This window comes from Coturnix japonica, chromosome 2 (assembly GCF_001577835.2).
Source record: "Coturnix japonica isolate 7356 chromosome 2, Coturnix japonica 2.1, whole genome shotgun sequence".
NCBI classification, from domain to species: domain Eukaryota; kingdom Metazoa; phylum Chordata; class Aves; order Galliformes; family Phasianidae; genus Coturnix; species Coturnix japonica.
Window position 1 is genome coordinate 77,321,189 of NC_029517.1, and position 23,622 is coordinate 77,344,810.

At 39.9% G+C, this 23,622-nt stretch overlaps 1 protein-coding gene across 3 annotated transcripts in view; it reads left to right on the plus strand.

The window, feature by feature from the left end:
* The first annotated feature begins 294 nt into the window (after positions 1-294).
* Positions 295-23,622, plus strand: part of AMPH (amphiphysin) — a 100,222-nt gene continuing 76,894 nt past the window's right edge. For 2 of the 3 annotated variants that reach the window (XM_032442549.1, XM_015855004.2), the window contains exon 1: positions 295-456. In XM_032442549.1, the coding sequence (XP_032298440.1) occupies positions 388-456 (69 nt within the window). In that variant the 5' untranslated portion in view covers positions 295-387. The remainder of the gene's footprint in view (positions 457-23,622) is intronic. The other variant, XM_015855003.2, reaches the window with a different exon arrangement.

Here is a 23,622-nt window from a genome sequence, read left to right on the forward strand (position 1 = left end):
CTGAACCACGGATGCTCAGATGCCTGGAGACCGGCAGACCCCCAGCAGGGCGGCACCGGGCAGCTTCTGGAAACCGCTGTGTGTCCCCTGCCTGTTCCTTTCTGTATTTTTCTTCGTGCTGGGGAAAGGCCCCAGCGAGGGGACAGCGCCCGTCCCGGGGGGACAACGGCCGCCTTCCGGGGGCCACCGCTCACCTGAGGCGCCGGCAGCCCCGCCTCTCCCGGCCATGTCTTTAAGGCCCTCCTCCTCCTCCTCCTCCTCCTCCTCTTCCTCGCCCTCCCTCCCTTCATCCCTCCCTCCCTCCATCCGTCCCCGCTCGCCGCCGCTCGCCGCTGTCGGGCTCTGCTTCGCCCGCCTTCCCCCACCCCGCTCCCCCCGCCGCCAGCCATGGCCGACATGAAGACGGGCATCTTCGCCAAAAACGTCCAGAAACGCCTCAACCGCGCCCAGGAGAAGGTGCGGGGCGGGGAGGGAGGGGGGTTGACCGGGGAGAGGCAGCCTGGTCGAGGGGCGGGCGGAGCGAAGCAGGCTCCGGTGTCCCCCTGCAGCGGGCGGCCGGAGCCGTCGTTATGTAACCGCCCCGGTTCTCACCGCGCCGCAGCAGCGCCCGGAGCCCCCCGGGGGCTCGGCCCTCTCGCACCTCGCGCTCCGGGCACCGCGCCGGGTCGGGTAGCGGCTGCCTGCCCGGCCCGTGGCGATGCCGCTCTCTCTGCCGCAGGCCCGGCCGCGCTGCCGCTGTCCCCTCGCCCGTGTCGTCCCCTCCGAGTCCAGCGGGACAACCCGCGGGTATAGGCCGGGCGGGCGCAGGGCTGCAGCCCTCCTCCGCTGGTGCGTGTAAGGTTCGCCTCATCTCGCCGCCGCAGACACGCTGCCTAAGAGGATTGCTTTTCCTTTAATATCCACGCCTGCTCATCTCGGGCTAAAGCGCTGCTCCCCTGGCCTGGCCGGTGGCACGCCGTGGCCAGAGGAGCGGGGCTTTGGGCAACCCGCCGCCTTCCTCAGAAATTGCTGGAGTTGTGGACAGCTGCTGTGAATGCAGTGGCGTTGGCCGAAGTGTCGGGTAGCCAGAGCGGGTTTACTGCTTAGGAAGCTCGGTGCCGGTTCTTCTTGCAGCGCGCTCTCTAGGAGCTGAGTAAGAAGCGAAGTCGGAAGGGTTTTCAAGTTTCTAAGAGATTTTTCGGTTCTATTTTGCTAATAAAAACCAATATCTGTAAGCTTTCTGCTACAAGGCGTGTTCAGCCGCTCTGTGCCTCAGAACAGGACCTTGGACACAGGCATCAAACCAAGCAGAAAAGCGTTTGCATGTGACTGTGTGTAGCATTCGTATCGGCTATCAGCAAGGTTGTTATGAAGCTGTTCTCAGCTTCAAAGCAGTCAGCGAGTGGTCTGCCAGCCCTTCTGAGGGCTAATGAAGCCTCGGTGCCCATCTAGCCGGCGTTCTGTGTTGTTGTGTGTTGTTGTCACAGGGCTCTGGAGAATTAGAAGAGATTACTTTATGACTGATGTTTTTCATATCTCCCTGCCTAGAAATCCCTCGCTGCCTCTGTACAGTGCGCTGAGCTCTGACGTGCTCTAAGGGGATAAAAATAACAATTTATATGTTAAAAGACTTAAATGCGGTCATATCATTATTTATGAATCTGATTGTTGAGATTGTTACAGGCAGGTGATGGGCATGCTCTTTCGAATGCTCCCTACCTGGCTCACAAGGTCATAAAGTACTGGACGTTTTCAATACAAAAGTTGTGATGTATATCCTTTCTTGAAGGTTTTGACTGTGTCTGTTTTCAGATAAAACACCAATTCTTTAATATTTTGAAGAGATTTGGAGATTTTTATTATGTACATTCAGCAGGGTCAGTACTTGGAACAGACCTACAAATGCCATTTGTTTCCTGCAGGCTTTGTTTCGGTGTTGTTTGCTGGTATTGTTCCTGTTAACAATCTGGTTAATCATAGGTGTAGGTCTTAAAATCATATGTACTGCTTCCAGGTGTGTCCGTTCAGCCACAGATCTGCAGAAACATACAAAGCACACCTTGACTTGAATACTTGAGGTTCTGGTGTTGTGGCAAATGCAGCTCATACTCATACTCATATTTGTATATATAGAGAAAAGCTTATTATTGGGTTGATTAAATTTCAAGACTCAGAAGTCCAGGAATTAAAAGTCTGGTATTTGATGGTGTGAACAGGATGGCTCTGTGATGAGTACGTAATACCATGCTGGCTTAAAGAGATTTTAAACACATTCTGAGTTGTTTTATCTTGTTACTTATATTGGATTTGAGCACCTGCAGTTTTCTTAATGTGTTCTTACAGTCAACTGGGTTTATAGTGCATTTATAAATAGTTTCTATTATTTGCTATTGTGTGGCAGCTACATTAAGAATATGGAATGGCTACAATATACGAACCTTCATCTATGGGAACTGTTTATGTAATAATGCACCCATTATCTTCATTTCTTTGCCATCCAGGAGAAATTTTAGTTGTGTGGTCTAGGTAGAGTACATACCCATATACATGACTGCTTACTATTTATATGACAAAAGCTAAATAACTGACGGAGAAACAAATCATATTGGACAAATCTAGCTGTCTTGCATTAGAAGTGCTTAATCTGAGAGTTCCACGGTTGTGTCATTTGATGCTATTCTCCTAGTTTAAATAAAATCAATTACTATTCATCTGCGATGCAGTATAATTCTGTTATTTTAATAGTAGACTTGGTAACATTAATAATGTTCTTTTTTCCTTGTAGGGTTCCAGAAAATTTGTAAATTCATTTACACTATGGAAATGAGTAAGATAAATGTAGCAAAGGTTTGGTGTGTCAGTGAAATTACAAAATAGCCTAAATTAAGGGAAGAATGAAATCATGAGCTTAGAGTGCTAATGAAAAGAAGAAGGTGATTGTTCAAACTGGGCTGGACCAGGACAGTTCTCAAAATGAGACAGGATTTGTACAACCAGAAATGATTATTGGTCAATCCATTTTATTTTTTTTTTCCATGTCAACTGGAATGCAGTCCTTGCAGTAGCATGTGTGCTGTGGCAACTTTATTCTTATGCAAGAATGCCCCATACACCAAACTACACTGTTCTTCCCTGCATTACTTCAATGACTTTCCCCCCACTATTTGGGAAGCATAGTCGTGCTGAGCTTGCAGCATCTGCTGCCTTCAGTCAGCTGAAGGATCTGGTTTAGTGTTTTAAAAGCATCAGAACAATTCAGGAGCCTACATGCTAGTCATAAAAGTAAATGAAACACTGATGTGCTTAAATGTCTGCTTATACTGAAAACTGAACAGATGTATTTGTAACTGACTCTGGCTCAGTCAGTCCCGAGGACAAGTTGATTTGGATGAAAACACTGAGTTTGTTTCCTTGGATTCCTCTAAAAGCTTGAACTAAAACTGACAACCCAATTTGAAACTTTAGTTACCACTCATACCTCCCCATCATAACCTAACACCTTTAGCTGCACAGACTCAGAGTTGTCACAACACATCTGAGTTCAGTAAGGCCCGCTCCTGGGAGCTGAAGTAGATTTTGAGTGCTATGCCATTAGATGTCCAGTTTCCTGTTAGCTGACTATATAGTTACACCAAAAGTTAAAGTAATAAGTGCTTTAGGACCTTTGGATGAGTAACTACTGCTTAAAGTTATTGCAAAGGAGGAGTTGCCATAGATTGAAAGATAACTCCCAAGAAGGTACTTTGACAATTCTGGCCCAACTTCATGTTCTTTTGTAACTGCAGCAATGGCTCAGATGGGCATGCTCTTTCCGAATGGGGATCTGCATTTGGAATGCATTCATGAAAGACATGTAATGTATATTTTGCCTGCCTGCAAGTGTGACGATGTAGCTCTAGCAACCTCTGGCTCATGAATGAAAATTACTGTATAGTGGTTTAGAACCTTGGCCTCTTATATATAATACACCGAACCCATTACAGTGTTCTGACAGACCCCCAACATCTGGAGGTCTTTATTGACACAGGCACATGCAAAAAAGAGGCACTTTAATTTGTCAAGAGTTGTTTGTTAAGCTATTTGTTTGTTGGCAAATAAAACCAATCAGAAGTCAATAATGAATGCCATGGTCTAAACTATGCAGCCCTGATTTTTCTAGCTTCAAAGTCTAGCATAAAAAGCTTGAACTTGCTTATCTTTTTTTTTTCTCTCTCTGTCAAAGAAATTGCAGAAAAGAGGGAGCATGCGTGGTCATCTGGCCCACTTTTCTAAACCAAAGCAGAATCAGTTGTACTTAAATTATTCCATAGTGATGCTTTTTTTGTCTGCTTTTAAAAGTACCTAATGTTGGAGATTCTGCAATTACCCTAAAATTATCTATGCCATTGCTTAGGTAACCCCAGTCAGAAAGTTCTATTTTCACTTAATAAAAATGTCATTGTTTGCAATTTAAGCCCCTTATTCACCATCTTTCCTTGATACAGAGAGTGCGTTCTCTTTTTGCCTCAAAATTTATGAGTGGTTTTCTGATACACACTGTCTGTGTGCCCTTCAATCTGACTGAAGCTACCACATGACCCTTCCAACCAGCCCAAAGAGTAGCCACTCTTAAAATATTAATTGCTTTTGATCGTTTTGGTTTCTAATATGCAGTGTAAAACATAGAGGTAGATTCCAGTTGTCTGGCTGCCAAATGTGTAAGAAATAGGAGAATAAATGACCAGAGCTCCTTCCTGTTACATTCCTTTGTGAATATTTTCTTGTTACACAAAGTAAGGAAATCAGTTTCCTTGTTTTCAGTTTTCTTCCCATACACAATAACAGCCATAATGCTGTAAGTCACCATATCTTCCTCCTTGTTACTTAGCTTCCATCAAATCATCAAAAACAGCATAAAAGTGCTGTTTCCTCAGTTTTATGGGAATCAATATTACCACATTCGCTGACCAAAATATAAACAATATCAAGGTGACCCATTCTTCTCTTCTTGCTGGACAGTTTCATCTTCTCACTTTCATTTTTTTTCCCATCTCCTTTTTTAGTTCTTGGGTGTATGCCTGTCCCTCAGGTCTTATCTGTGCAAGTGGTTTCTTGAGATTTGTCTGTTAACTCATGCATTTCACTGAGAAGTAAAAAAGAAAAAAATATCTGTTGCTACTTGCTGGGCTTGGGTATCAACTCCTTCTTTACTATGTCTTGCCTATCCGGCAGATCCTTTCTTTTTGTACGATCAAAGAACTAGTGCTCCTGAACCAAGGTCTGCCCATGACTGGTGTTCCATAGGCTTACCATGAGTGGTCCACAGCTGCTCTGCTGCCTTCATACTGTGACACAACTAAAAGTGAGGCTTAAATGTTGCATATGGAAGAGATGCTGGAGTATCAGTTACCTGGTTCTGAGTAGCTTTGGCATCTCCTTTTACTTAACTAATCTTGTAAAGAAATGAGGGAATGTTTTGCCATGTTTCCAAGCACCAAATACATTTGAAGCCTCCAGTTCACCCATGCAGCTTCCTCCAGGAAGTCAACTGTGGTTCTCTGAACTCACCTGGAGATAGCAAGTGGATTCTTCCACCTGCCTAAGATATGCACAGTATATATGCACCCTACCAAAACCAATGGCAGAAGGCGCTGATTGCTATGCCAGTCCTTCTACTCAAATCAGGGATTGAAGAGTAGTGTGGGAGAAGGGTAGCAGATGGCTCTACTGCTTCAGGATGGAGAATGTTTTGCTTGGGGAGCGTTTTCCTGGTTTTGTTCATTGGGCTTGGCTGCAAGGTCAGCTGCTTGGAGTTTCCAGTCCTGAATGTTTCAAACGCTGGGTTTCAGGAGGGTTTAGGGAAAACTCTCCAGCATCCATGCTGTATGGTGCTGAGCCTGTGCTTCTCTTGAATATGAGCTTATTTATCCTGATCTGATGAATAGCTGGTTACTCAATATTTGCCAGAATCTTAAACTAATGATGTACTTGGAAAAGCAGATGTATAGTTTTGTAATGCGGAGTCCCAGTTTATTGGAGTTTATCCATCTGTTTGAGTGTTGCTTGAAACATAGTCATATGATAAAGATGCATGTAACACATTTCTCATGTTCCATTTGTGCAATGAGAAAGCCAATGTGGGAAGTAGCCCATTCTTCTTCTTGGCTGCTCCACCTTTTTTTGTTTTCTCAGTAATATTCCTCTGTATGTGTAGCAGAGGAGCATCTATAAGACACCGCAGAACTGAGGACTGGTGTGGACAAGCACTTTGAAAACATCTAAACAACACTGCACCAACTAAGAATGGTGGTAGGGCAATGGGGGAGTTCAGAGCCTTTCTTTGGACAGAGACAGGAAGAAGGACTGGACCACTTTTCAAGACTCTGACTCCCGGTACCCTGCTACTACTTCTCTGTTGTTTCTCTTCTTTTTTTCAAACCACCTTTTATTTTTTTTCCAATAAAAAGTTCCTAGTCCTCCCAGATAGTTTCCCCTGTTTCATTCTCCTTGCCTCTGTAGCTGATTCATTCTTTTGATGCTTTCTTCAGTTCTGTATGGGAAGTTGGTAATCACAGCCTGAACCTCTGATTAATCAGCTGAGGCAAGTGTTGGGTCAGCTGTGAGAGCACAGGTGAGAGTAATTTAGCTGTGCTCCTGGAAGGGGGTGGAACTTGACTCCACCTCCTTTAGAACTCATTTAAGAGCTGACCACCACTAAGGCAGCATCTCTCTTGGAGGTTGCTCCTTGGTGGAGATTGCCTCAGCATTTCCCAGCAAAGGCATCCATATCAGTGAGTCTTTCCTTATAAATAACATTTTGAATATCTGTTATTATCTTTGTATCATTCTATCTTACAAGTTCTCAGCTTGGAGTCTCTTTCACCTCATTTTTATTTATTTATTTATTGCACCTAAAAGACTTAAATCTGTTGTTCTTAGTGATACAGAGCCCAGTAATACAGTCCATGAGCTGCAATCAATTCTCTTTATCTACAATACAAAAGAGAAGAGGAAGGCTTGCCAAAGTCTTGGATTGTCACTAAAACAAACCATTTGAAAAATAATTTATAGTCTTAGTTAACAAACAGAAACTCTTATTTTTCCAGAAATATTTCAAAAAATGGCATAGTTACAGCACACACATGAGTTATATGCTGGAAGCATGAAATCATTTTGTCGGAGTAAATTTATCAGTAATTTTAGGTACAGGACAAATATTATGCCTGTTTTTACATATGGAAAGCTTAATGAGGCTAATTGAAGACATAATTAACCAATCGTTTCATTTTGCTCAAATTTCTGCTGAGCACACTGGTATCACAAGAACAACAGTAATACTAGGATCAAAAGGTGGAACAACGGAAAAATAAAATGGTAATGGTAAACTCAGGCCTGAAGAGTGGAAAGGAGCAGGGCTCAGTTCAGAAGCAGGTTGGTGTGGTGCTGGCTTAGGGCAGTGGTATCCAAAGCTGGCCTTGATAAGGGGAGAAGCACACAGGGAGAAAAGCATGTGATGAAAGACAAAAGAAACTCCAGAGCAGGAACAGCAAGATGCTGCAACCACAGCACTGTCATTGTGGGACCACATTTAGGAAGCATAAAAGGTGCAGATTCATTGTATGAGAAATGGCAAGTGGGAAACAACCACAACAGAAAGAGATCATTTTCCAGGTGAGAAGATGTCTGGATGAGATCCAAAAATGAATCTAATGTTTTGTGATAGGAATTCAAACTGTGGAATTTGGATTTCAATAACTGTAGAAGTATGACAGTGCGAGGAAGTTCCTTTGAATTTAAGAAATACTACACTCTTTCCTCTCTGTTCTGTGAAGTCTCTTTTGGATTAATTAGTAAAGAAGTGAACGAATTCCTTATGATGTGACAGTCTTGCAGACTGCTAAAATGTGACTTGTTGATAGCTCATCTCTATGTGTTGCCCTACTTAATTCTCAGCAGAAATGTGGGCAGAATTCATCCTATCAGAACAGTTGCTTTATCTTTCATGTTTGTTCACCTCCCATCTTCCTTTTTTTTCTTCTCCAGTCATTCCTTCCTTGCTGTTTGTTCCTTCCTTTCTCTGTTCTTTCAGGGTTTTCTAAACAAGTTATTACAAACTTAAACATCAAAGCAGTTTACAAAAAAAGACTCCAAACATTGCAAGCTTTCTACTGAAGGATTTTTTTGTTGCTGTTGTTTTTGTTGTTGTTTTTTATTAATTTGCCTTCTGTTCTGCATTTGAGGTAAGATGGAACCTGACAATTATTTTAGGGTCTGAAGGGCAGAGCAAGGCCCACTCAGTGATAGGAAGCTGAGAATAAAGTGGCAGAATACTGCATAGGCAGTACAGTACGTTTATGTTGTAGTTAAAGATGCCAGTGCATAAAAATCAAATGTGTAAGCTGAAGCATTCTGCAGTGGGATATGTTCACAAGCACTGTTTTTGTAGGAAGCTCCAGTTAGATCCACAGGAATTTTACCCAACTGATTTTATTAGAATGTAGCCCAGCAGTGCTGTTACTCCCAATGCAAGATGCTGTTTGTACCATAGCACTTTTGTACTTCTGCTCTCTGCTCCTGCTTATATTAAAAAGAAACAAACAAACAAAAAAACAACAGAAAAACTTCCTATGATATCTGCATCTCATGGATCTGAAAAGCATGTTTCAGAGAAGGCAAGCCTTGCTGATGTTTTGCAGAGCTGAAGAGGGTTTTATTCTTAACACCACCCTGGTGTTATGTTTGCTTGTATAACCAATCCAAGATTATATTTGTTTGAAGCAGAGTGCCAGCATCTTTGGTGCAAAGTTCCATTTTAGGGTAAAAACAAATGGCAATTCACAAATTGGCCAAAAATCTTGGTTGATTTGACAGCTAAACTGAAAAACAGACTGGGAGGGAATTAAAGCAAATGTTAGCTGACAAACTTCTGCTATTTGTGTGTTGTCTTACCTAGTCACATCTCTAAGAGTCAGAAGAGAAATATGGCAGGATGGAGAGGAGGGAGCTCTGAGAAATATTTGGAGTCGAGAACACATGCTTACAGGTTGCAGAATGAATGGTGAACTTGAGGATGGAGTATTTTCATCAATGTTTCAACTTGAATTGTGCTGTTTAGACCTAGTTTCCACTCAGAGGGCTTTTCTGAAGAATAATTTAAGTTGTATCCCCCTGAGAAGTATATTTTAAAGGAGTCCCTATTCAGTATCAAGGCTGCTAAGTTGCTTTTCAGCAGGATCTATTTTCATGAGCAGTAAATTGTGGGGTATCATCTTCCCCTTTATAGAATCCAATTTCAAGTTTTACTCAAAGCTTTTGTACCAATATCTGTTTGTTAATGTCAACTGGTATGTGCCCTTCCTACCAAAGGCTTATACTGTCATACACTGTGTAATAATGTTGTTGGATTGCTCTTTAATATGTGGTATCAGAAGTGTTTGTAGGACTGAAGTTGTAATGTAAACTCAGGAAAGATATATCCCTCCACTTACTGAAGAGACTCCAGGCAAGAACTGAGAGCAACCTTTTGGATTACTCCATGAAGACATAGTGTGTTGTCTGAATCTTCATTCAGTGCCATCTCTAGTAAAATAAGAACTCTCCAAGGCCTAACTGGGTGAGGCATAACGCAAAGTGTAAAGCCTTCCACCTGGGCAGGGGTGTATGTCTGTGTGTATGGGGAACAGCTTGAACTTCTGATTAATCAGCTGAGGCAAGTGTTGGGTCAGCTGTGAGAGCACAGGTGAGAGTAATTTAGCTGTGCTCCCAGAAGGGGTGGAGCTTGACTCCATCTCCTCTAGACCTCATTTAAGAGCTGACCATCACTAAGGCAGCATCTCTCTTGGAGATTGCTCCTCGGTGGAGATTGCTTCAGTGGTTCCCAGCTGACTGAAGGCTTCCATATGGGTGAGTTTTTCCTGTAAATAACCTTTTGGGTATTTACTACCATCTTTTCATTATTGTCACTGTACGCTGTGCATTGCAGAAGAGAAGGATTGTGTTTACAGTGGCCCAGGAAAAAATGGGGTTTTCATCCTAATCACAGATTGTCTGGTACTTACAGTGTTAGCAAAGTAAACAGGGAGAGCACTTTTTTTTTTTTTCCTATCCCTATCCTACTGCTTTTATGCTCAAAAGAGAAGAATTTAACATCTGACTAGTCTAATGCACAGCAGCAGAATTGTTGAACTGAATCTAAAATAGAGACATGTAAAAGGCATTCAGGTAACACTAACACATGTGCAGACTGAACATCCATTACAGGGAATGAGAGTAACCAGTGGGAAACTTTGCATTCACTTAATCGTACATCTAAATGTAGTGGGATGCTGGTAAAAATAGAAGTCTGACAGACAATCAGTGTTTGTTCAAAATCAAAAAGTGCTAGTTAAGTTCCTTTGTTTTACTACAGTCTCTGTAAGAGTCTATCTGTCCAAAATGGAGTATGTATAGATTTTCTTTGTAGATGTTTTTTCACAATGAAACACAAATGTTAGGAAGACATCGTGTTTTCTTTGCAATATCCTTTTTTGTGTTACTTGGGAACTAAGATTAAAAAAGTCTTTCACATATGCAGTCTTAAAAAAGATTATCATTACTTCATGTCAGTAAGGCAAGAAAACACATCCGCGCTAATATAAATTGAACCCAAACAGATGGCTTCATTACCTTTATATAATCTGTGATTCCATGAAAATTAAATAGCTCAGTCTTAGAGTACTGGCATTTTAGTAAACAACAAAGTAGAAGGGTCCAGTACCCATAAGATAATGCTGGTATAAGACTAAAGTGATGCTGTGGTTGATTAAGATCAGCTCCTTTAGAAGAGAATTTAACTTTCAGTGGGGCTACCTATTTAGAATTAAAAGGGAAATCAAAGACTGATTTATTTCTTTGCATATACTGAAAAATAAGAAAAGACTAATGGTTCAAATATGGACAAAAATCAACACTCAGTTACACAATGTTTTAATAGAAGTAGTAAAAAATGGCAAATGTGTAGGATTTATGGTTAGTATCTTATATCTATTAGAAGAGCGTATATGCTGTTAAATATGAAATCCAGTTACTATTTGTGTCACATAAACCTGACTTGTAGTAAACAGCTCAATTTCAAAACAATGGGTTGTTTTCTAATTCAGCATATTTAAATGTGTGGTGTTGCTTGGTCCATAAATTCTGCAGTAGCTAATTGTACCAGAGACACATAAAAATGCCTATACTCCCACTTGGGATCTTACTGATCCTTTAGTCTTTGACAAGCGTAGGAATAACAGAATTCTTCCTTTCTCACTGCCTGCATCAGAAAAGGCAATGATTATATGTATCATATGTATTGGATAAACCAGGGGAAAGGTCCTTCCCCAGCACAGGCTTTTATGTGATTCATACACCTACCGAGAGTTATTTTACTCTATTAGTAATCTCACTGACATGTAGTGGACTGCCACATAGCAGAAAGAAAGGTACACAAATCAGGGTCAGCCAGATTCCCACCTGGGTTATGTTTACTCTTGTTGTCTTTATTTATTTATTTATTTTAAATGTTTTGAGTTGTTTTAATACAAAACCTGATCTTGAGTTGAATCGTGTAGGAGTTCAGTCTGAATAAAATAATTCGGATCAGAGCCACACACTGAGAGCAGCGATTACATCCATCACAGTATTTAACCTTTATCTCTTTCACAAATTGTGATGAATTTGTTATCAAATGACTCTTAACACGTATCATTTAAAGGATTTCCTGTTTGTCTTTTTTCTTTTTTTACTGGCAGCAGAATTTGGCTCTGCTGGTTAAGTGCAATCCAGTTCACCATGCTAGCACAAGATTTAATGCTATATGGTCTCTGAACTGTATGGGACTGAATTTAGTCATAGCTAGTTGCTTTGTATGGGACTGAATTTAGTCATAGCTAGTTGCATGATTTTCTGCAAATCACAACTGGTTGTGTGTGTACGTATATTCTGATGTAAGAACAACTTTTACTTCCCAGTATCTCTTCAGAATCAGAAATCATTTTTTTACTTGTTTTGAGGGAATCTATCTAGCTATGCTGGCAACAGATCTGACCTGTGATCATAAAATTCCTGGCTGACCTAGCTGTGGTCTGCACAAATTGATGCTTCTATTTTGCTGATACTGCAAGTTTTGTGGCTAATTAAGTGGCAACTATTTCAGCACACCTACAATATCCAACAGAGGAAGTTCCTGACACTGACTTTATGTTAAGATTTAGCAAGGGTGTATGCATGTTCAGTTTCTCAAGCCTTATGCTTGCTGCCTGTGCAACAGATGCCTACACACAAATGCAGAAGGCTTAATAGAAGTGTCATTTTGTACACTCCAACAGTGTATTTTGTCCATTTGAGACCTGAAAGTGCAAAATGTTTAGTCTGAACCCAAAGAATTATTGACCTAAAGATGTTTTTTCATCATCTCCTTTGCTTTTGCAGAGTAAATTCCAACATCTTCTTGTTCTGTTTAAAACAGTGAAAAAAGAAATAAGCCAACATTGTTCCAAGAAACAGGGAAGGACAGTGTATCAGGCTGATTTCTTCATGTTTTGAAGAATAATAGGACTTTTTTTTCCCTTCCATATTATAAAGGACTTGCATGGATTTACTGAAAATGGAAGCAAATAATTATTTCCCTCATTCCCTTTGATTAGCGTTTTTTAAATTTTTAATCCCATGCACGGCCTGTGCAGAACTTACCACCATTTCTTTCTCTGTTTCCATCAGGACAACGTGTAAGCTTTCATGTAAGTTTGAATTTAGAACTGTAGAATAATTTAGGTTAGAGGAGACCTGTTGGTGCCATCTAGTCCATCTTCAGCTCAAGACAGAGACATCCTCAAAGCTGGGTCAGGTTGCTCAGTGCTGTGTGCGCTTGTGTGTAGAATCTCTCCAAGGGCAGAGATTGCCCAGAGTGCTGCACTATTTCATGATGGTCCTTCATTGTTCCTTTTCTGTTGCACCACTGAGAAGCCTATCTCAGCATTTTCTATAATGACCAGTTAAATATTCAGAGACTGAAAACAGATTTCATTCCTTGAGTCTTTTCCTGGTTGAACAGGTCCAGTTCTTCTCTTATGCTGAATGCTCCAGACCCCTGTGCATCCTAGGGGCCCCCTACTGTCACTGATAACACTTGTCATTCTTGGTTTTCATAGTGACTGTGTGAGACTTACTGGAATGAGCTGATGAAATTAAACAAGTATTCATCCTCTTTGCCACTCTAGTGTTTTGTCAGCCTGTACAGAGACAGGGAGTTGTGTTGAGTGTGGCAGGAGCAAAGCACTGCCTACACTGAAGTGGAAACCAGTCTGTAAAGAAATATGTTGGCGTTCACTGCATATGGATAAGTTTGACTCTGGGTCATATCCAACCTTTGGCTCATGTAGGTGAGTTCTCTGGAATCATTAAAAATGTATCTGGTGCAGCTGAGAGCATTTTTTTAAAAAACATGTTGATTCATCTCCTCAACTACTTTTGCTTAATCAAGACTTGGAGTGCTCCTTATTACTTTACTTTATGGCCTTCCGGAGCAACAAAGTATGGCAGTGTCTCTCTGCAGAAGTTAAAGATTCAGGCCCAGATGTCCTATTAGCCTATGAATGAAATCCCTGATGAAAGGGACCATGGGGAGTGGTCTGTAAATGTAGAAGCCCTACTTTGCATACAGACCAGATAAACTTAGGAATTACTTAAAGGTATTTAACTCCATACTATTTATGCAATAATCTTAGAGTTCCATTGTGTTTCAGTGAGCTTCATGTACATAGCAGCATCTAAAATATCATAACTTCTTCAGATTCATAACTGCAGTACCTAACAGCTTTGTGGTATCAGTGTTTTGCCGTTAACTTGTTCCTGTAATGTTTCTGTGGAGTCCAATAACAATAAATATCATCCTTCTGCACATGATGCAGATCTCTTATTTCTCATAGCAGAGAGGAAAGGCTCTCCTCAGACATACTCCTTTTCCATGCAGATACGCTTCATGCAGAGAGTTTGAGATTCTTTACAATTCATTTGGCGTTTCCTGAATGCATTTACTTTGTAGAAGTAGTTTCAGGCTAGTCTGTTTTGCATGCGTGCTGTATGATTGTTTCATAAGTGCATACAATGCAGTCAATACAGGAATATCGAGAGAGAGGTATATACCGTTCTGCCTTGAAAATGGAACTTGGTATGGTAGTCCTGGAAGGAATAGGAAAGTTCCTTCACATCTTTGCATTACCTGTTGTGATGCCACACCTATGGTATGGAAACACCTTGTGTTTGATATATATCAAAACAACTGATTTGAAGATAACTTCTTCTGTTCTCTGCAGTGGAAATACAAGGCTATATTCTCAGCTGCTGTATCAGCTCACATCAGCCTGCTGACTTCACTGACTTTAAAGTCAGATGAAAATCTGGCTGACATCTGGTGATTCTACCTACATTAATTTTAATGTCCCTGCTGTGGAGAACTTTGTGCCACCCTGAGTCTTTGTCTGGATCAAGACTGTATGGCTCCCAGTACTTGGTTTGGTTTTTTTTGTTTGTTTGTTTTTGGAGGGTTTGCTAAGGACAGTAGAACATGCAACATTAATTCCACCATTCCCCTTTGCCAAAAACTATAACTTTGTGTTTAATAGCTCTTCATGGATTTTCAACTATGTATATATCTAGATTTTGAATATATACCTCTGCAAACTGTTTTGTTCTCAGTTCTATGGTATTCCTTTATTTTTTTTTTCTAATAAAGCAGATGCCTTGGAGAATGGGTTAGACCTCAAATATTCTGTACTTAACAATTTTTTGCTACCTGATTTGCAGACAGTGTTTATTTTTTAGCTTCCAGTCTGTATTTAACATGCAGTTAGCATGCTGAAAGCCAAAATGCAGAGCAGATGTAAATCCAGTGATAAAACTCTGTTTTGTTGGAGACTAGAGATCTAGAAATCTACATTTAGTTCTCTGCAGCATCCTTTCATCTTTAGGAGGATGAACAAATGAAATGTCTCTGTCATCTCTGAAACTGTTCCAAAGATTTGTAAAGTACTGGTGTATTCTGCCATATTAAGTGTATTTGATTTATATTTTGTCCCTTCTTTGATTAAAATATAAAACCATATGTAGCATCCATTTTCTTTTTTCTTGATAGGTCGTGTAGGTCATGTGCTTTTTTTTTTTTTTAAAGGTTTTTTTTTTTTTTCTTTCTACTTGTAAGAAACATCCCCTACCTCTTACCCTTGAATTATGTAGGGATGGGAGAGAGTGGGAAAGGTGTGGGCAGAAGACTGTTAATGTCAGGGCAGCTCAGAACACAATGTTTCAGATTTCTTTCATCTCTTCTATTGTGTAATGCCATCAATACTTCACTGAAACTTGATTTGATAAGCTCAGGTTGAGTCCACTGACAGTTAGAAAATGCCTCTGATATTGAGTATATGCATGCATTTTTCACTAGAGGTCATTGTTTTTCTCTGTGGTCAGAACAAAAGGGGCTACTGAAATCTATTAATCTGAAAGAGCTCAGATGATAAAAAGCTCATGCCAGCAGTTTTGCCCTTACAATGGAATGATGTCAGGAAATCTTTAAATCTCATCAACTTTAAAAAGATTTTCATCTTAACACTTCTCATATTTTTCTAGTATTGAGCTTTTTGTTGCAGTGTTCTGCTAGGTCATCTTTGGGATTGTGGGAAACTTACATGTTTATCATTTTTAATTGCATCTGCAAATCAAAGCACAGTGACAAAGCAATTTAAATACTGTACAAGTGATTCCTCTGGTATAGATTGTGAAGAAAATGAATACACTTATTACAGCTGGTAAGAGTTTTCCCACTAAAATTCTTCTCTGAGTTGAGAACAAGTTTCTACTGAAAAAATGCCCCATATTGTGATAAATATTGAGTGTTTTTGTTTGTTGATTACATTCATCATGCCTTTAAATTATTTTCATTTAATTCATGACAAAATAGAACAAAAAAGTACTTTGTGCTATTACTGTTCCAAAAGCCTCTTATTAAAACGTTAGAGACATTAACATAAAGTCAAGTTATCTAATTTTCTTCATTATTATAAAACTTACCTGTTAGAAGTTCATTTCCATTTAACTTGTATGAACTAAGGACTATTTTTCCTTAGTAAGTTAGTTTTGGGGGAAAGTTTTTTTGTTTATTTTAATAAGGTAAATATTTAGTTGTGTGGTAGAAGCACATCATCTGACTGCTTCAGACTCTTTTCATCAGTATGTGGAGACCGGATGAGGGGAAACGGACAGAAACTGGAGCATGGGAATTTCCGCACGAATGTTTGCAAGAACTTCTTTACGGTGAATTGCATTTACATAGCAAATTAGGTAAACGACTTAATGTGCATCAAAACAGCTTACCAAGAAGTTGAGCTTGTGTAATACTTGTAGAGAAGACATCAAATGTGTTAGAGGAAGGAGACTAAATCCAGGCATGTCAGCAGATCCTGTTTTTAGTGGGGGGCAGATTGAGCAGAATCTAGGAGGGAATCTTCATACGTATGTAAATATATACACACATATATATACACAAAAAGGATTGTTTGCTGATAAGTTCTGATAAGATGCAGGTAGAAAAGAATTTGATGAATGTCCCATCATCACACAAACTTGGAAGTAATGCTGTGAGTGTTGCTGCTTGATGGAATAGACAATGTATGTGACTGATTTCAGACTGTGCAGCAAGCCCTAGGCAGAATGGCAAATGAAATGGTAATCCAAGTTAATTTGACAAACAGAACCAAAAAGCTGACATTCAGCAAAAATGAACAAATGGCAACTGTACAAGGCCAGTCCAAGAACTTCACTTAGGAGTGATCAGAGCTACTGAAGTAACATTTGCAAAAATGCAAAAGGTAAAAAGTAGTCAAGCCACTGATGTTAGCAATTCAGTTGATGACTTTTGTGTACTTTTGGGTAAGAATTACTTAAGTGAGTAGAAAATATACAGAGATAGAGGAGGAGAAAATGAAATGCAACAAAGTGTTAAGGAATTTGACTTCCTTTAATCTAGAACAGAAAACACTAAGTGCAGAGGCGATGTCTTCTATGCAAAACTATTTACCATTACCAGACTGTGGTCTGTTTAACTACTGAGATCTCTTTTTTAGACTGTTAACTCCTTAGGAGCATATATGTAAATTTTCACTGTCAAACAACTTTAAAATTTTCATTTGTGAGGTGTGATTTGACTTGAAGGGTACCTAGATATGATTTGAGTTTAGTAAGTTGATTGTAAATAGGAAGAAATAAAATCCTGCTAATTTGGGCATATTTAAAATGAGCATGGAAGGGGAACAACGTAAGTTGTATCTTATGTGATTCTGCAGCTTTGTTTTTTTTCTTTCCTTAAACCTCTGTTGTGGTTTGTTAATGAAGGCCTGCACTAGAACATGACAAGTTGCAAAAGATGGTCTATAAATACTTATTTATAGTTTTTTTCTATTTTGGGTAAAATATGAGCCATTGGAATAATTAATGGAAACTTAATTAAATATTTTTAACTTATCTGGCTTTTCCTGAGCTTACAATCTTTTGTTATCTCTTGTTAGAGTAGATTTGTGAATGACGACGGGGAGACTGTAGTTTTCTATGGGGAAAAAAAAAGGAAAAAATATAAAATATTCTGTCATTTAGGAATCTGTCATTTAGAGACAGTGTAGTAACACGTATTTCTTTCTAGATTTTCCTCTGTTAACAGTATTAACATGTCTCAGTACTTGTCACTATACAAGTTAGAGAAGTTGATCTGTTGTGGCATGGCAAAAAATAGTGGTCTCAAGATTTGACTTTCAGGACCTCTTTAGGGCACTGGGAGGTTCCTAAAGGAAATTTCCAACCTGAATATGTTATATGCTAGAAGCGATCTCTCCAGTTACAAACCAGGCTGAGGAGTTTGTAGGTGTCATGCAGTTGGGTTTCTTTTTCACAGAGCAGAGCAAGTGTTGCTCTGCTAGTAGCAATCTGTTTGCAGTATCAGGACTGTGAGTCAAATTCTTAATTACAAGGGGAGAAAAAGGAAAAGAAATTACTTCAAGCCTTATATTGTACTTCCCTGCTCTAACAGTCCTTTGGGTGTGCAGAAGGCACCAGACTTGGTGGTGAATCTAGGAATTACTCCTAGAGTCAGGCTCCACCTCAAAAGCCCAGTAGAGCTCTTAAATATTTATTTTGAGCATAAATTATTTCTTGACTTTCAATATTGAAAACTATTGTCTTCTGCCAAGGCTGGAATGAATGCATTGATTACTCACAGTGTTCCTCTTAATTCTCAGTTGTGAAGTTAGGAATCCAGGGAGCATATCTTAATTTTGATGAATCCAGATGTGTAGGCGTCAGGAACAGGATGAACCTACTAGTGTGTGAGCTGTAGACACAGATAGCTGAGTGAGACATCTTGATCAAATACTTCCTTTGTTGTAAAGGCCATAAAACAAACTGAGGAAAACTGTGATGGGTAACTAAACACATGCCCACAATGAGCCTCACATTGCTCTGAAGTACATATGCCTCTTTGTTGAGCCAGAGTGGTGTTATGTGATTACAGGTGACCAGCCTGGGAAACTGATGTCCTCAAGCTGGAAAATGGTAAGCATCTGTGATCTCCACTAACAAAACTGCTCCAGCATTGAACTAAAATGTTTTCTCAGTTCCGTCTTGCTTATGGACTTGGTATGCTAACTGCTGACTCCCATATGGTCTCACTAATTCATGCACCCTCCACGTGACATTCAGTTCCCACATACCTGTTAGGAAAACCTTCCAGCACTCCTGTAATTCTATTGAAATCTTCCTGAGTGGGAAAAGAGATTGAATAAAATTGCCATGATCAAAATCAGATGGAAACTAACTAGAAAAATCACTCTGAGTAGTGTAGGTATAGAGCAACAGTTTGTGTTTTTGTTGTTTTTTTCTATGATTTGTGTGGAAACACTGAGTCTTACGTTACTGTGGGGTGAAACATAATCAGGAGTGTTAGTTTACAACAAAATACAGCACTTAATGCTTTCTCTTCAGTTCTTCTTAATATCAGAAGGAAGTTAAACAAGATGAATAGTTGAAATCTTGAAACAACCATCTACATGGATCTTTTCAAATTAAGATTTGTAATGATCAGAATAGCACAGTGGGATTCTTTCTCTGCTGAGTGGTGAGAATTTGCCAAAAGTTTGGGGAATACTGTATGTCTGTTCAAATGTTTCAGATAGTTATTGATTTGGTTCATCTGTGTTTTCTTTCTGTTCTTAACCAAAACTATTCAGATGTCAATAAAAACAGGAGGAACAGGTCCATTTTAAGGTACAGATGTTGTATCAGCACTGCCATTCTGTGAGTGCTGAGGTGTTTTGCTCTACTTGGTGTGTTGTGGCACTCCAGTGTCTGAAACCAGGGGTATAAAACACCAAGACTGCAGGTGGTTGTCTGTGGAGGCAAACAGAAGAAGAGAGGGTCACCTTCCAAGCCTTCTTCGTGTCATATGCTCTCTCCACCTGGCATCACAACACTGAAATATCTGGGCCCTAGCCATCAGTGTTTTTCCAAGAGCTTTCAAGCATCTGAGGTTCGGCATGCATTAAGGGGCCCTTAGCAGGTTTACATTAGAAATACATTTTTTGTAACTTTCTTCAGATAATTTCATGGCATAATTTAATGTTCAGTACTCTTGTGCTTACTTGTTTTCCAAAGAATGGGTGGGCCTTGTTGACCGTGTGCACTTCAAGCACAGGAGTCCAAGGGTTGTATTTCAGGAACACCTTCCTAGTATCTACTTGGGTTCACATTTCAGGTTTTTTTGGGGTTTTTGTTGTTGTTTGTTTTTGGTTTTTTTTGCTAATTCCAAAAGGGGTGATATTAGAGTTGGTCATAAGCTTTGGTGATGGGGCTTCATGGTTCTCATCTACAGGTTTGCTAAAATGCTGTTAGGCAAGTAAGAAATCACAAACTGAAATTCCTCTTTTTGAAAACTTCTTCCAGTTTGGGATTGAACAGATCTGACCTGAGCTGCATTGGTTGTTGATGGTCCCGGTTAATATAACCCTTCTCTACTGAGAAAAAGCTTGCATTTTTATACAGTTGACTCACACTGTGTATAAATTCCCAGAGAGAAAAGCAATTATTGGAAAATGCATAAATGTGAATGATAGGTTGGATTGCTTTCTGTACCCTCTCCTCCATGCTGCCTCATGTCTTCAGAGCTGACATGCAGTGTCCTATGGAGCACTCTTCTCACCTTGCTGTGCTCCTGTTGAGTAATTGTGCTTATGTGGAGCAAGCATGTCAAAGAACTGAATAAAAATTCATCATAAAAGATTAATCTCTCATATCATAAATGTTATTGTATGTAAAATGTTAAAAATATACAAACTGTTCATATTACAAACTTAAAATAAAATACACAAACAGTGCTGTTCTTTTTAAGTAGGCCTAGATATACTTCTGTATTTAGGTTGCAATTATATTTAAGGAAGAAAAATTCAGAGGACCAATTAATGCTATTAAACAGAGAGATGATAAAATCTTGAGATAGACGAGGAGAACTGATACAAGTTAATTAAAGCATTTTCAAGTAATGAGTGTTTTTTTGTTTTGTTTTGTTTTTTTCCTCTAGCTGCTACTGATTTGTATGCTGTTAATAAGCATTTCACGTGATTAACTAGCAATTAGCGCTCCATAACTTGTACTTGCTGTATGTTATGACTGGGGATTTGGAAGCAGAATAAACAGGCAGACTTGATCTTCTGAAGTCTGATAAGTTCAGATAAAGAGCTCTGAGATATGACCTGAGATATGAAGATGATCAGGGGGCTGGAGCACCTCCCCTATGAGGACAGGCTGAGGGAGTTGGGTTTGTTCATCCTGGAGAAGAGAAGGTTGCAGGGTGACCTCATTGCAGCCTTTCAATACCTGAAGGGAACTTACTCCCAGGAGGGGAGTAAACTCTTCAAAAGGGCTGATAATAGCAGGACTAGGGGAAGTGGTTTTAAGTTGAAGGAGGGAAGATTTAGGTTGGATGTTAGGGGAAAGTTCTTTACTAGTAGGGTGGTTAGGTCCTGGAACAGGCTGCCCAGTGAGGTTGTGGATGCCCCGTCCTTGGAGGTGTTCAAGACCAGGTTGGACGGGGCCCTGGGCAACCTGATCTAGTAAAGGCGTATGTTTGGTGGCCCTGCCAGGCAGGGGGGTTGGAACTACATGGTCCTTGAGGTCCCTTCCAACCCGGGTCATTCTGTGATTCTGTGTGACCTTATTTAATCAGAGCAGGGGAAATAAAAGGAATGATGTATGAAATAAAAAAAAAAAATGCAAATTTTTCATCACAGTTTTTAAAGCAATTTCCACATTTGTTACTATTATTTGCTGCTGTTAGCAATAATAGGAATACTGTATATGGGGTGGAGGCACTGAGGGTATTCTCTTTTATAGTTGCTTTCATTATCCTAACCAAAAATGTAGGTGTTGTTTGGCCCTATGGCAAGAAACACAAAGCAAGGAAATCAGTAAAATTCAATCTTCCTTCTGAAAGTTAACAAGACTGAACGTTATTCTTGCAAAAATAAGAGCCTCCTGGTATTTATTTGTAGGAAAGGCTTTATGAATATGAACCAACTGACCTCTGCTGCATAAGCACAGGAGCAGTTTCCAGTTCTGAGGCTGGTCAACACTGCTGTGACTGTAAGGAGCCCTCTGAGTAGGTGGAAATTGCAACACTAAAACACTAAAAGCAGGTGTCTAATTACAGTGAAATAATGGAAAGAGTCCAGTGGAGGGCCACAAAGATGGTGAAGGGCCTGGAGCATCTCCCCTATGAAGAAAGGCTAAGTGAACTTGGGTCTGTTTAGCCTTGAGAAAAGAAGACTGAGAGGGGTCTTGATCCAGGTCTATAAACATCTGAGGTGTGGGGGACAAAATGGTGAGACTCTTTTCAGCAGTGTGTGGAGAGAGGACAAGGGGAAGCAGACAGAAACTGGAACGTAGGAAGTTCCACACAAATGTGTGCAAGAACTTCTTTACGGTGAGGGTTACAGAGCACTGGAACTGGCTGCCCAGGGGAGCTGTGGAGTCTCCTTCTCTGGAGATATTCAAGACTCACCTGGGCACCTACCTGTGCAACCTGGTGTAGGGAGCCTGCTTTGGCAGGGGGGTTGGACTTGATCTCTGGAGGTCCCTTCCAACCCCTACGATTCTGTGAAATTAACTATTCTGGTGGCAATCATGTTTCTGAATGTAATCTATGTTCTTCTGATTTTTGAACAGATTTCAATTTCTTCAAGTTACTTATTACTTGGTCACTTACTAGCTTGTCTATAACCAGATCTTTAAAACTGATTCACTTGTTTGTTTTAAACTATTTGAAATAGTCATTGCTTTAAAAATAATTATCATGTAATTTATTTAAATTATTAGTAAAAAGCAGATATGTATATATTCATGTTGATGAAATTTTCTTTCCAGTTTAAACCAAGTATAAGAGGAAAAAAATGGAGCACTTAGTTGTGAGTAAAGTGTCAAGACAGACTGTGATAAGGTTTTAGTTGGAGGTCAGGAGCACCCATCCTAAAAGAAAACATGACAAAGATGGTGAGCTAGGGAGAAAACTCTTTGAGAAAGACAGAAAGAGTTGGACTAAGGACTCAAAAATCGTGGAGATGCTGTAACAGAATAGCAGATAAACAAAAAAGACTGGAAGGGAACTGAACAGAGCTGAACAGTGTGTTTGGACATTGCTCATTAATGTTGATACGCATGTTTAACTTGGGAGAATAACTGTTGTTTTCTCTCAAAATTGCTGACTAATTTTGTTGTTTTCTCTCATGATATACTTTGGGGACTTGATGCAGTCTTGCTCAGGAGTATTTACAGTAGGACAGAAAATCCTGATGTATCTCTGTTCACTACCTGTTTATTTACAGTGGGATTTCCAAGACAAAAAGCCATGATGCACAGAAGAAATCTGACTGTGCATTTTACTCTTATGGACTTTCTGAAGGATGGCTTCCTGGGTTAGCAAAGGTTACTTAGCTAAAAACCCGTCATTATTTCCTTAAATCTGCTACAACAGAAAAAGCCACCAGGTGTTTCCCCATGTGTTTTGTATCTGGGTAAGGTTACTTCTGTTTTCAGAAATGCCCTTCATTTCTTCAAGTGTTTCTGCAGCTAACACTCATCCAAATTGGTTTTCAGTTATACCTGTGTGGGGGAAAAAAGACACAGCACTATGTAGTGATACCAAATCTGCAGCTCCAAGAGCTGTGGGGCCATGGGAGCATGCTCACCAGAGCTGAAATTTTACTAGCCAAAATGGAGTTGCTGCTCTTGCAAAGCTACTCAAACCCACCCAGCCTGGTGTCTCTGCACACCCCTACACTTATGTTTTGTGATAAACCATCTGGTATTCTTTCAGCTTTTGTCTCTGCCTCCTTACTTTGCTGCAACAGCTTCCAGATCCTTTAAGTCAAACAACTTTAGACATTTGACAGCAGGATAATTAAAATATCAAATTATATAAAGGCTTTTCAGAATTTAGATATTTTTGGATTGCATTTTTCTGCACCAATCTGGTCTTGCAATAGCAGAAATGAATTTAGGGGGTTTTATTTTATTATTTTTCAAATATGAAGACCCAGCACTCAGATAATGGGTGAG